The 15,281-nt window shown below is 42.3% G+C and overlaps 1 protein-coding gene across 2 annotated transcripts in view; it reads right to left on the bottom strand.

Annotated features, from left to right (window-relative positions):
• Window positions 1–15,281, bottom strand: part of Prkci (protein kinase C iota) — a 57,621-nt gene that overhangs the window by 30,432 nt on the left and 11,908 nt on the right. For both annotated transcript variants that reach the window (XM_031376494.1, XM_031376495.1), the window contains exon 2: window positions 5,393–5,514. In XM_031376494.1, coding sequence (XP_031232354.1) covers window positions 5,393–5,514 — 122 coding nt within the window. The remainder of the gene's footprint in view (window positions 1–5,392; window positions 5,515–15,281) is intronic.

The raw sequence follows: 15,281 nt of genomic DNA on the forward strand, positions 1-15,281 counted from the left end.
CATTCTTTGGTGATTTTTGGACCCTAACACAGGCAGTGACTGTCACAGATTTTCTTTCACATTACAACCTTGGTCAATTAAGTCCTAAGAAAGAAACCACTAAAGTACTCTGGACTAAGGAGAGTCCAGCTTGAGCTACTAAATTTTTTTTTTAGATTTATTTGATAAATATTTTGCTTGCATGTATGTCTGTGCACTATGTGTGTGCCTATGGCAGGTCAGAAGGCATCAGGTCCCCTGGAACTAGTCCAGATAGTTGTGAACTACCTTGTGAGTGCTGGGACTTGAACCTAGGTCCTTCGCAGAAATGAGCAGCAAGTGCTGCTCTTCACTGCTCACCCACCTCTCCACCTCTCCACCCTCTTCTTTTTGTTTCTTCTTTCTCTAAACAAAGCATCTTTTACTCTTTGACAACTGCACAGATATAAACAATGCATCCAGATGATGTGTACTCCAACTCCACGTTCCTCCGAAGCACCCCACGGCCCTTCTCCCCTTCAGCTTCTTTCTTTGTTAATACCCACCAGTCCTCTCTGCTGGGATGATGACTGATCTCACTGACTCAACCTTGTGTCTGTAATCACAGCTGCACTGAGTCCACGGCAGCAAAGGCCATGACATAGCCCAGAGGTAGCATTCCACAGCACTTCTCTCCTTCCTGCATCTCACATCTTTTGCGCCCCTCCTCTGGCTTGTTCTGAGCCTTTGGTGGGAAGGATGTCCTACTTACGGCTGGACACCAGCTCCAGCTACTCCTTAGTTACATACACAGAAGGGGAGAAGGACACACCTCTCTCAGCTAACCAGCCAAAGTGCAGCGTTATCCCTGGAAATCAAGAAGTGCATTCCTTAATGAACAAGTCACTTAGAGCAAAGTTGGGGCTTGAACTGGATCCTCCCCTCTGCTACTCTGGTGCTCATTCCTGCGGTTATATGAAACATTCCTGCATGCTAGATGCCACTGGCTCTGACTAATCTTCAAGTACACTGTGCACAGAACTCAGCTTACTACTTGAGAGAGAACTGTGAAATCATTTCCTATCTACACTGTCTCAAAGAAAACAGAGTTTGTTCTTTTCTCCACTCCCTTTTATCATCTGTGGACATTTATAACGTCAGCTCTGATAAGGCACAGAGCTGTGAAAGTGAGTTTTCGGATCACTAAGTTATAAGGCAGGATGCACAGAAACAGAAAACCAGACTAGAACTGGCACAAGAGGAGAAAGACTTCCGTGGCCTTTGCCATCTGGTGACAGGCAGAAGATGGCAGTCACGGACTGCTTGTGAAGGCCAGAGGACAGAAAATGGCTTGGACAATGGACAAAATGAGTGAGCAAGTGTGGTAACACTCACTGAAGGCAATATATCAAACAGAAAACACATCTACAGAATCAGTGGCTACAAATACAAAGATCAGAAGACTGGGCAGGAGGTTCAAAGTAGCAAATGGATTTTCTTTTTTGTAAAATAATTTATTTTTATTTTTATTTTTATATGCATTGGTGTGTTGCCTCCTTGAATGTGTATATGTGAAAGTGTCAGATCCCCTGGAACTGGAGTTACAAATAGTTGTGAGATGTCATGAAGGTGCTGGGAATTAAAAACCTGGGTCCTCTGTAATGGTAGCTAGTGCCCTCAACTGATGAGCCATCTCTCTAGCCTCCAAACCTCAGACACAGGTAAACCTTGTCTAGAAGAGATTGATGTCAGCATGGCTTTTATCCAATGGAACAGTTAAACTCGATATATAGGTGATCTACAATGTTCAAAAGGAAGACCTCTATTACTTTCAACAATTGTGGGACAGGATCTAGGCAAATTGCTGAACTACAAAACCTTACCTAGGAAGAGAGAAGGATGAATCAGAGCAACAATGTTTGAGTCACAGGAACCACCCTGAGAGTAGCAATGAGCTCTCCTGAGGGAATGACAGCATAAACCACTATAGTTCAGAACCAGCACCTTCCCTTCTGTGTGACTAGGAGTAGCTGCTACACTGCTCCTGTCTCTAGTTGACTATTCTGTCACCATTTCACGGGTCTTCAGAACTAGCAGAGAGGCCATCACAGAACCTAAGCCATAGATGGGCAAGACACAGGATTAGATGGTCACCTTGGGACTGTGAACTTAACTACCAGAATGGACTAGGCTCTGAGTGGTTTGTGAGAGTGTATGCAATTCTGTACAATCCTATGGAAGCAGGAAGGTGAGTTAGTCACGCAGTCACTTACTCGTGTATAGACACTGCATACATCCAACCTGGTTTGGCTTTCTTGGATTGAGTGCCTGAGCAATGCACGTGACTTTTTTGACCATATGTTTGATGCATAAAGCACTCTCTATAAGTCATTATAAAACAAAAATGACCAGGAAAGGTATTTTTCAAAGCTAACTGTATTACCAAATTCTAAATGTCTAGAATAAAACACAAGTACAGGGCTAGTGAGATGGCTCAGCAGGTAAGAGCACTGACTGCTCTTCCGAAGGTCCTGAGTTCAAATCCCAGCAACCACATGGTGGCTCACAACCATCCAAAATGAGATCTGATGCCCTCTTCTGGTGTGTCGGAAGACAGCTACAGTGTACTTACAGATAATAATTAATCTTTAAAAAAAAAAACACAAGTACATTCTATTTGCTCACTGCAGTTAATTTTGAGGTAATTAAAGAATTAATAAAATCTAGATATTAACCAGTAGGCTTTCTTATTTTCAATATAGCCCTGTTTCTTGTTTGCTTTTACCTATAAAAAGAAGCAAATAAGCATTAGGCTTCAAAAAATGTTAAATATGAAAGATCCAACTGTGTGTAAATAACCTGACAAGATGCAGAACATTAAGTCACAGTTCATTATATTTAAATCCACTTTCCACTCCCTGGCCCCCTTGGGTTCATGGCCATATCATAAGGCAAGATGCATTTAGCCCAACTTCAAAGGTCCCCAAAGTCTTTCATGCTCAACACTGTTTAAAGGTGGAAAGTCTCTTCTGAGACTCAAGTCAAACTCTTAACTGTAGCCCTCTAGAAAATAAAACTACAAATTTGCATGTTTCTAATTACAATGGCATAGAATATATATTATCATTCAGAAAGGGAGTTATAAGGGCGTAGAGAGGAACCATTTTACAGCAGGGCAAACTGCATGTCTTGAATGGGTCTGCCCTTCTAGCTTTGTTGCCTGCAAGAGACTCTCAGGCTGGTTCCACTCCCTGTGAGCACATCTCCTTGGCAGGCGTCCCATGGCTCTGGCACTTCTAACATCGAGGGGTCTCTAACAACCCAGTCGCTTTCACAACTTCACACAACGGCATCTTGTGGCTTCCATGCAGGAACTAACTTCCTTGCCAGGGTGCCCTCAGTGGTTCTACTTGACCGTGGAGGAGGTTTCATAACCATTCATCAGGTATTTTCATTACTCTAAAACTAGAGCCACAGGGACAACAGCGAAATTCAGGTGTCTGCTTTGGGCCTGGTCCCCTCGTTAAATCATATTCTCAGAAATGTTCCTTTCTTGTAGCTTTTTTTTTTTTAAGCTTTATTTATTTATTTTATGTGAGTACACTGTCGCTGTCTTCAGACACACCAGAAGAGGGCATCAGAACCTATTACAGATGGTTGTGAGCCACCATGTGGTTGCTGGGATCTGAACTCACAACCTCTAGAAGAGCAGTCTTAATCCACTCCCCTCTTTCAGCACAAGCCTTGGCCCCAACATTACATTGCCTCCCGGTTTTCTCTTCAAACTGTAGTTTTTTTGTATTTCTCTTGTTTATTCCACTTGGTCTTTTTCACTAGAGACCAGCACAAGAGCGGTTACTAATAACCACAAGACAGCTGATATTAGGTCATCATGAAAAGTTTTCTTTTCAAGTTAGTCTCGGGCAAACTCTTAGAACTACAGAAGAAAGAAGCCACATTCTTTGCCAAAGCAGCCACAGGAATAGTCTGGCCCAGTTGTTAATACTGCTTCTCTGAAGCGCTTCGAGCTGAGCCTACACAACACACTGATCTCAGCACTACTACCTTCCGAGCTCCCACTAGGATGGCCTATTTAACCCTGCTTACAGCATTCAAATGTAACTTTTCCAATTCCCGAAGTCTTCTACAATTCTTCAAAAAATAGGTCAGGTTTGTTACAGGAGCAGTCCCATTTCCTGGAGGACCTGGGTTCTATTTTCAGTAACCACATAGTGGCTAAAAACTGTAACTCCAGTTCCATGGGACCCAAAACCCTCTTCTAGCCTGCTCTGACACTGCATGCATATGGTGCATAGAGATACATATAAGCAAAACACCCATATACATTAAACACACACACATACACACAAAACAAAGAAAAAGCATCATACCATACCTTATGATCATATATACTTTCAGTTAAAAATAAACTTTAAAACTATACAGAGAAATAAAATAACACACATGATAGTCAATCTCAGTTGTCATGTAGCCAATCAACAAAGCCCCAAGCAACCGGTGTGGGATTTTCTTGATTACATCATCTGAGGTGGGAAGGCCTATTGTAACTCTGGAAGCCGCCACCACACCGTCTGGCGGCGGCCAGCATGAAAGAGCATACAGGTAGGGAGCTTTTGCTTTTTGCAGGCTTGCCTGCCTTCGCTCTTGCTAGCAAGTTCATCTACCTGACTGCTGAGGCATTCCTTCCTTCTTTGGTACTGGAATCTTCAGGATTCTGCCTAGACTGAAGACCAGCAGCTCTCTAAGCACTTTCCAGGACTCCAGGACCAGATACTCAGCTTCCTGGACTCAACGAGTACCAGATCCTTGGCCTTTCTTTTGTCACTGGACTACCCAGTCCATAGCCTGTAAGTCGCTCTAATAAGCTGCATTTATATATGTGTATGAACACCAAAATTAAAATATTAATGGAATTACAATATGAAATGAACTGAGAATAAAAACAGTGGACTGTGAAAAGCCTTAATTCAACGTCTTCTCACTAAAGAAGCCACCCATCATAAGTCTTGGTCCTTATAAGATCACCGACAAAGATGCATGCCCAGCTGTGATGAGCTGAGAACTGCCTCCCTCAGACAGCTCATATCCGCTGTATGAGTGCATGGCACTAGGTGAGTAGGGCTCTGACATCACCCTAAGTGAACACAATCGCTCCACCTGGTGTACAATTCAGTCAAGAACAAGACAACTCTTATATAAAATGTCACACTGATAAACCACTCACCTGAACAGCCATGGGTGGGAGGATTAGCTTTGCTTCATTTTGAAGAGGCAAAAAACAAAGGTGGTATGCTTTGATTTAAATCTTCTATCTTAATGTATGCGCACGGCATTAAGCTTCTGCTTTACCCTTCCTTCTTCCTTGAATTTCCTGGACATCCCACCCCAGCCCCCACCCCGCCCAGTCACTCACCTTCCTCATCTATCCACTTCATGGTGAAGGGCTGTTCATTGTCAAAAGAGCACATATCTCGAACCTCACTGCAAAGTCCCTCAAAGGAAATGGAAGGCTCAAAGTGTGTTATCATAATATCCCTGAAAAAGAAAGAGTTTTATGTTTAAAGCCATACTGACCTACATGTGACTAAATGCCTAATGTTACAGACTAGTCATTCTGTGCTGCATGAAACATTACAATGTTAATGAAATAAAGTTACGGTATGATATGAGCTGGAGACAAAAACAACGGGTTCACAAGGAACCCTAACTCCATGGCCTCTCACTGAGGAAGCACCCTCCCTGCTCTATCTCCTCCGGGAGTCCTTGCAACCCCACAACCACTCTCTACAAGCATTTCCCCTGTACTCACCAAAAATCTGTTTCAATCCCTATGCCCAGGTTTCCTGCCCTCATAGTCGACCATTCATCATCACTGTGCTTCTGTTACCCTGGCTCCCTTGGCCTTGACTTCACAAATAACCCACCATCAATCTGTATAGCATGAGTTGGACATCTCTTCTCTCATTTTTAGCTTTCCCCCAAAGAACTAATTTTCAAAAAATCACTTTAAAGTAGCTTCCTTTAGTATAAATCTTCCTCCCCAAACACAGGAACATATTTTTATTAATGAAAGTGATAATAAAGAATACAAAATAGTAAATAATATATATTAAAGCACACTTCCTCTATTTAGCATTAGATGAGCAAATTCAGTGTAACTTGTACTGCTGTTAAGTATTCTCTAGCAGATGCCTGGTGTTTCAGCTAAGCAGCCCTGGAAAGGCTTACAAAGCTCTAACCGGAGTCACTTTTACTCTAGGTGCTGGACTATCTTTAAGTCATTGATAAAATCAACATAATTTACTCCCTTCCTGTAGTAAACCCGCATGCTTCTATCATGCAGAGTAAAGGTTAATGTCCCTAGGCAGGTGGGATGGCTAGCTATACGGTGGATGTGATAACGTCTAGAATCACCTGGGAAGAGTGCAGAGAGTGACAGTCTAGCTTAGGTTGGTCTGGGGACAAGCTTGGGTGGTATTTTCTTTAAGTTAACTGAGGTGGAAAATTGAGGTGGGAAGATCCACCCTCAGCAGACCCCTCTACAATGAACTGTATCTGAGACAGTGAGCTAAAATAAGCCCCTTCTCCCCTAGGTTGTTTTTATTGGGGTATTTGATCTCAGCAAATGGGAAGAAAGCCCCAACATTAGGGTCCACAGGCCCCTCATGAGCTGTCCCCGGCTACTGCCAGGCTTACTTCTCCAATGGCACACAAATGTGCCATTGTATTTTACAAATACAATGTGCTTGTATTTTACTCCTAGTCCTAACTGGAATACAATGAAACTTGGTCAAGTGAAGGCAGAGACATTGCTTTTTTTTCCCCATTATACTCCTAGAGGTCAATGCAGTTCCTAGCACAGAATAATACTTTACTGTCAAAACACAGCTTTTACCTCAAAATAAGTAAGAGATCCTTATTCTGGAGCTAACCATGAGTGCTATGACCAGGGGTCACAGATTCAAGTTACTCCAAATTCCATGTTTCAACACAGTAACATTTTTGTGAAGTTCTCATAGTAACAGAAGAAAGAAAATCTTCAAACAAATGCATTTTTCAAATACACCAGAGAACCATCACAGAGACGGCTTACAACAAAATGGGGAAAGCCCTTCTCTTGGCTCAGATGCCAGCTGAGGGCATTCCTAGCCTTCTGGATGATCAAAGCTAATGGTCAGTCAAGTTAATAAACTCCAAATGTTTCACCGGCTAGACACAGGATGTGAGGTCAGACAGAGAAGGACAAGGGATGGCTGTTTAGGGAGCTAAAAAGAACCCAAGATAAACTGTTATTAGGCTCTGCACCTGCAGTGTTCCCACCTCGCCACCATCATTGAAGCTTCATCCCACCATCACTGAAGCTTCATCAATTAACAGGCTTGCAGAAGGTAATGTTCTTTCCAGGAACTCTCACTCATACAATAGATGCTTGTTCACTGGTGCAAGAAAGGAAGTAACGACAGAAAGGAACCATGAAAAACAGACTTGGGTAGTTGAAATACAGAACACAAAGGACCTATTTTACTAAGAAGAAATTTGAAGTAGCTTCTGCTGTTGCCTCCAAGAAACTACAGAGCAGCCACATGATATCTGCCAGAAGAAGCTAGAGCTGTAGTCTTCAGGAGCTACAGAAGGTAAGGAGTCAAGGAGACACAGAAACTGGATGGCCTCTTCAGGGATGGTCACTCTAAGTACTCACCAGCCATGGCTTCCCTAATACATGTGTTTCTTGGCACTCCAGCTAGTGATCTAAACACTTAGTCTCCTTTTGTCTTTACTCACAAAACACAAGACACTGTTTTTACTTAAATATCTTATATATACTTTGATTATGCTTTCCCCTTCCCCAGCTCCTCCTAAATCTGTGCTCTGCTCAGTCATCATCAGAGAAGCTTCCTCCAGCAGCAGACAGGAACAAATACAGAGTCCCACAGCCAGATATCAGGCATTGAGAGAGAGTCTTTGGAACGCTCAGTCTTAAATAAGATGTCTCTATCAAATCCCTGCCCTCAGAACTCAAGGAACTGAGGAAGAGGAGGCAGAAATAGTGCAAGAGCCAGAGGTGGTGATGGGGCATCAAGACATCAAGACCTTCTAGACACAACATGGCTGGCACACATATGAAGTCCCAGAGACTATGGCAGCGTGCACAGGGCCTACATGGGTCTGCAGCAAATAGGGTCCTAAAGCGGAAAGGAGAGGGGGACACACTGTCCCCTTACCTAGCCCAGAAGCTAGCTCCAACTCATAGCTGCTTGTAAAGGAAAACTTTAGTTTTCTCAAAGGGAGTCTCACAGGGAAAACCACTCTTAAGGGGAGGCCCCAGACACAACAGTAGATGGGAAATACAAACGAACTCAACAGCACTCTGGAGATTTTAAGTCGGGCTTTTGTTGTTGTTTACACTTACCGATCCTCTGCCTATATTATGGCTTCTGGTTAGGGTTTTGATGGGATTCCTGTGTGTGCCAACATGGGTGTCTCTGCATCTATGTACTTCTTGTACTTTTTCTTTGGTTCTTTTTCTTACTTGATTGTTTTCTCATATCTGATTTGTTTGTTTTTTATTTACCCTATTGTATTTTATTCTTATTCTTTAGATGGCTATTTTCTGAGAGACAGAAAAGTTATGGATCTGGATAAAAGGAGGAAAGGAACTGGGAGGGGCAGAAGGAGAAGAAACTATAGTCAAAGTATACTGTCAAAGAGTCTTTTCAATCAAAGAAAACAAGTAACAAAAGCTCTTCTTATACTATATTCGGATCATGTTTCCTCCCCAAGTTCTTCCCACCTAACTTCATCATGTTCCCTCTCCCCACGTTCTTCCCACCTAACTTCATCATGTTCCCTCTCCCCACGTTCTTCCCACCTAACTTCATCATGTTCCCTCTCCCCAAGTTCTTCCCACCTAACTTCATCATGTTTCCTCCCCAAGTTCTTCCCACCTAACTTCATCATGTTCCCTCTCCCCCAAGTTCTTCCCACCTAACTTCATCATGTTTCCTCCCCATGTTCTTCCCACCTAACTTCATCATGTTTCCTCCCCAAGTTCTTCCCACCTAACTTCATCATGTTCCCTCTCCCCAAGTTCTTCCCACCTAACTTCATGCTTTTTTTTTTTGTTTCCTACCCCTCCTCAAACAACAACATAAAAAAACAAAAAATCAAGACCAATAAACAGTAAGACAAAATACCAAAACAAAACTCCACACAAATCAACCATGAAGTCCACCTTATTCGCCCAGCTATCCTAAGCATGGGACCGGCCTGGAGTGTGGTTGAATATCTGGTGATGCTCCACTGGAGAAGCTAATTTCCCCTTTCCCCTGGTCAGCTGCAAACAGCTTCTCAGTGCTGAGACTCTGAGTGTAACCCTGTGCAGGTCTTAGGCATGCTACCAGTCACTGAGTATCAGTGTTGCTGGGTCTGAAAACCAGAACTGCCTTGGACTCAGCCACCACCTCTGGCTCTTTCTGCATCCTCTTCTACACAGGTTCCTGAGCCTTGAGAGAAGGATAAAGACATGCTGGAAGTGAGTGCTCCAAAGTCTCCTCCTCTCTGCATTTTGACACAAGACAACTTCAGTGGCATGGCTATGGTCTCTTCCTCCCCACACTGCCTGTGAAATTCAGTTCACATTCAATGTTTACTCTTTACCTCTACACACATGCCTTCTGTGGTCACAACTGTGATATTTACGACTCCAGATCGCAAGGGACGGTCATGGTGCACACCTTTAATTCTTCCACTTGGGAAGAGGCAGGTGGATCCCTGTGAGTTTGAGGCCATCCTGGTGTACACAGAGAAACCCTGTCTATAAATAAATCAATCAATCTGGATCTAACTTCTTTTTCTAACTCGATCATACCACCCAATACAAATAATCTACTATAGACTCTACTCACAATCTCACATACTTAAGATCTTGATTACACAAGGCTGCTCCTGAAGACCCTCAAATTAAGGCTCAGTTTACACAGACAGAGAGAAGCACCATCAATATCACATTCCATTCAACTGCTAACCACACAATGTCTTCTAATTCTAAACCTGCCTTATACTCTTTTAATTAATTAGTATATTGCTAACACATCTATAACTAAGTTATAAATAACTAAAAGCTAAACTTCTTAGACATATAAATACATTCCATATTACTATTAACACAACAGGGGCTCAAGATTGTTATACTATAGAAATGCAGAAAATGCAGAAAGCTTGCACGCCTTTAATCCCAGCATTTAGGAGGCAGAGGCAGGTGGATTTCTGAGTTCGAGGCCAGCCTGGTCTACAGAGTGAGTTCCAGGACAGCCAGGGCTACACAGAGAAACCCTGTCTCAAAAAAACAAAAAAAAAAAGAAAGTCAATTTCCATTAAACATACTTTTAACAAGGGAATATTTTCTATTATTATTTTAAACATTCATAGAATTATTTTGCTTTTTATGATAGGGTTTTACAATGTAGCCCTGCCTGCCCTAAAGCTGGTCTAGAGCTCCCAGATGTGCCTGCCTGCCTCTTGGGTGTGACCCACTATATCCTATGTCCAGCTTGATAGGACAATGTCACAAATGTTTAAGCAATCATATCCTATTCAAACTTTATAACTGTCCATCTAAACATTGTATCTCACCTGACAGAATTTAAAAGGCAAACCACAAATTTAAAAGGGTCTCAACAGCGTCTTTGATAGTAGCAAAGGAACTCAAATCCAAATTTTAGTCTAAAGGATCCTGAACCGGGGTCTGTGCTGACCTGGGCTTCTCCTCAGCCAGCGCCCAGCAATGGAGGACCAGGGGTTTCAGTGCTGCTGGTGCTGCCATCAAATATCTCCTGTTATCAACCCCTTCAAAGGTCTGACTTCTTGACTGCAGACGCACAGAAAGCTCCCGTTCTTGGAGAAGCCTTATGGAATATGAAGGTCCTAGATCCAACTCAGAAGACCTCTCAAGGGCCAATCCATGCTGTAAAGGTCCTAGAGATGCTGAGATTTCAGTTGTGACTTCAGGGCACTTGACTTTTTTACTACCTATGCCTGTGCTCTGGCTTGATTGTACGTACCCTCCAAAATTCATGGTGTAACTTAATCTCCACTGCGGTGGTGGTTAAGAAGAGGGAACATACTGGGTGTGGTGTTGCATGCCTTTAATCCCACTTGGGAACTCAGTGAGTTCAATACTAGCCTAATCTATTTAGTAAGTTCCATGCAAGCCAGAGCTACATAGTGAGACCTAGTCAAGATGAAAAGAAGAAACAGAAAAGAGAAGTGGGTCTTTAGGAAAACTGATTAAGGTTTGGTCCTCATGAATTAGTGCCTTTACAAGGCTGGAGACAACTACTGTGGGCCCTGTTCTGCCCTCTATGCCTACCATTAACGTGAGGAAGTCACCTTCACTAGAAAGCAGAGAAAGCCAATGCCCGCCCTCCTGGACAGAGAAACAAGGCCTTTAACTAGATGGTAAACCTGTCTGTGCGTACCTTCCAGCCTCTGAACTAAGACCCCACTGTCCTGAACAGATCATGCTTTCTGTAATATTGCTACAGAAGCACAGACTTTCGAAGCCCCCTCCCTTCCCTTCTCCTCCATAATTGTCAATCCTAGGAGCACTCACCCATGCTCATACCCTGCACCATGCCTTTCCACAGCAGATGCCAGGCAATGCTTAGTTCTCTCTGTTTGATTTAATAAACTACATGTGCAATACTCACAAACAACAAGAATAAGTGTATTATGCCTCTCTGTCTGGAGATAGAAGTCCAAGATGAAAGCGCCTTGGCTTTACTGTCTCGTCAGCTACCTTCTGTTTGAAAGACTCGCAGCTTCTAGTTGTGTCTTCAGAAACAGGCCTTAACTGCACAACTCCACCCAGGTACTAATCCCATCATGAGAGCCAATGGGGTAACTTTCAGTAGACCCTTACCTTCTAAGACCTTTTGTGTCAGTTTTTACAATAAATGCTGGGGCAGGCCGGGGTCGGGGGCAGTGGACACAAATATTCAGACCACTACAGTATATAAAAGATACTGTATTTATATTTATATTTTTCAACAAAAAGCGTAATTGACACAGGCTCTGTTTAAGAGCCTGGCTAGTGAACAATTTAATCCTTGATTTAAACCTTAGTTTTGGGCGTAGAGAGATGGCTCAGTGGTTAAGAGCACGTGCTGTTCTTCCAGAGGACTCAGGTTGGTTTCCCAGGACTCACACTGCCAGTAACTAATCCCAGGAGATCTGATGCCTCTGGCCTCTTCATGGGTACACATAAACTCATGTAGGCATGTATACATACATAAATAATCAAATAAATATTAGGGCTTAGAGATGGCTCAGCAGTGAGCACTTGTTGCTCTTGCAGTGAACTTGGGTTCAGTTCCCAGCAACCACAAGATCATCTCTAACTCTAGATCCAGGGGAATCTGATGTCCTTTTTAACCTCCAGGCCTATACATGATACACATACACGCATACATACATACATACAGGCAAATATACTCTTATACACATAAAATAAAGTAAATCTAAGCGTTTTAAACAAATCTTTCTAAAAAACAATTTAGTCCACTTAAGTACATGATGCTAATCTTTATTTTTCATGTAAAATAAATTGATCATACACACACACACACATCATATACACACACACAAAGTATACAGAGTTTTTAGTGTCTCCCATGACTAAACATTCTATCCAGGAGGGCAGGCATTTTGTCGTATATTACCAACACCTGAAGCGGATCTCCAGGGAATATATGTTGGACAAATGAAGGTTGTCAGTGCTCCATAGTGAATGACTAGAACACAGTAAGTAGTCACAGTAAAACAGTAAGACCTTGACATGCAAACCCAGGAGACTACATTTAAATCTAAACTCTGTCATTTTCCATGTTGCTGTGTGACCTGAAGTGAGTTATTTGCCTTCCCTGTGACTTGTCTCATCCATAAAATGGGACAATAATACCTCAGATGATGTTATAGATTTAATTAATGAATATTTTTCGTTGTTTATTGTGCTGGAGTTTGAACCTAGGGTCTCAAACATGGTAGACAAGCACTCTTATCACTCAAGTATACATTTCAACCTGTAATTAATGTTAGTACTTAAAGTCCACTAAGATATAACACACTATGTATGCATTTAATAATTTTAATTACATATTTACACAGTACTTTAAACAGAAGTGAAATGTCATTAAAAAAGCACCCCACCTTCGGAAAGGTTAACACAGGGATGCACCTACTTAAGTTAGTAGAATGCAAACGTGTATTCCCCACTTTTCACCTCACAGCCGTGTGTGACAGAAATGGGAGACGATAATTAGCAAGGTTGCAGTAGACAAAAAAGCACCAGGATCAGAGCAGAGAATGAGTCAGGTCTGGATGGCGCATGCCAGCCAGGACACATCAGCCCAGATTTAGAGCAGGCCAAACGATCCAGGTGAGAAGACTCAGAGGGGCCTCACGGAGACCAGAGCCTTCCTCTCAGCAAGTCACAGCACCACTCAGAACACAGAAATCAATGGTTCAATACACTCTTAGAGCATGTTAAGAAAGAGCCCAGGCTGGCTTGGAATTCATGATCCTCCTTCTTAGCCTCCCAAGTGAAAGGTGTACAGGTAGGGAGAATCACAACAGTACATACTATCTGTAATATTTAAAAAGTCTAAGTACACATTTCCTTAAGAGACTAAATGAAGGCGGTGGTTGATCAACCATCATTCCTTAAGTTCCAGGATAAAGCATTTCCGGAACGTTTGTGTAAACACTTCTCTGCTTGGGAAAGCACTGTGTTTACAATCCTCCTCAATTACCAGATCACAATTACAATAACCAAGTTAAACATAGGCTGGGGATGAAGGCACTGCATTCGGAAGGTGGAAAACAGATTAGACACACATGATTCTTCTGTCTTTATTCTGTCATTAGCATAAATTATTTTATTGATGGCCAATAGATCAGCGTCCCCAATTTTAGGCACAGTTTGACTTAATTTTTAAAGGAAAAAAGGTGGGAAAACATTAGCTGTGTTAGTGGGCTTCAGACGACTAACTGGCTAGGAGCTCAACAAACTGTTTTGTAAAATATACAAGTTAAAGCTTCCCTGGGGGCTGATTTTAAAAGTAAATGCAAAAAGAAGCAACATGCTGGAGAGATGGCTCAGTGGTTAAGAGCACTGACTGCTCTTCCAGAGGTCCTGAGTTCAGTTCCCAGCAACCACATGGTGGCTCACAACCATCTGTGAAGGGCATCTGATGCCCTCTTCTGTCTGTCTGAAGACAATGACAGTGTGTATTCACATACATGAAATAAATAAATAAATCTTTTTTTAAAAAAAAAGTCATCTTTAAAAAAAAAAAAAGCAACATTGAGTTCTGCTATTTAAATATAAACTCTTCTTCTGAAATATAAATTATTTAGAAACTGTTTTATTTGAACTTAGTAATAATTTGCCTCACAGGATTACCCACAGATGGTAAAACCACTGGATCAAAGGGTTCAGAGGTAGAGAAGAGTCACATAATCTCAAGTCGGTAATTATGTAAAAACTCACTGATGCCTTCGAAGTACAACAACAGACTAGGGCTGAGGAGATGGATCGGATAAAGACCCAAGTTCAAATCTCCAGATCTCACTAAAGCAGGTCATAGTAACCTATACTGAGACTGGAGGGGAGAAACCTTGGAAGCTGGCAGGATCCAGGGTACACAGAAGTGATCAAGAGGCTCTGTCTAAGTGTGGTGATGCACCACTTTAATTCCAGCACTTGGAGGCAGAGGAAGATAGAGTTCTGTCAGTTCAAGACCAGCATGGGGGGCACTTGTCAGCAATGAAGTTGAAATTTAATACTGACATCTAATGTTGTCCAAAGGAGTATTGTAGCATATACCCATATATATATATATATACACAACCATACATGGATTAAGGAAATAATAAGAGACTGTCAAGATAGCGCTGTAGTTAAAAGTACTTGCTGCTCTTGCAGAAGACCCAGATTCCGTTTTAGCAGCCATATGAAAGCGCATGGCCAAGCATAACTCCAGCTCCAGGGCATCTAATGATGCCCTCTTCTGACCTCTGTAGCTATAAGGCACACATGTGGTACACTTACATAATACATGCAGACCCAATAACACACACACAATAAAACTAACTCTGTTCCAACAGTGGAAGAGGCTTTTCAAAAATTCAAATAGTGACAGAACAGCAGAAAGGTATGGAGGCCAGTGCCACTCTTAACAGGGACAGAGAAAACAGCAGTGCCACTCAGCAAACACTGGCTGTCTGCCCACACGCTTCACTCA

Source organism: Mastomys coucha, unplaced genomic scaffold (assembly GCF_008632895.1).
Source record: "Mastomys coucha isolate ucsf_1 unplaced genomic scaffold, UCSF_Mcou_1 pScaffold17, whole genome shotgun sequence".
Taxonomy (NCBI): domain Eukaryota; kingdom Metazoa; phylum Chordata; class Mammalia; order Rodentia; family Muridae; genus Mastomys; species Mastomys coucha.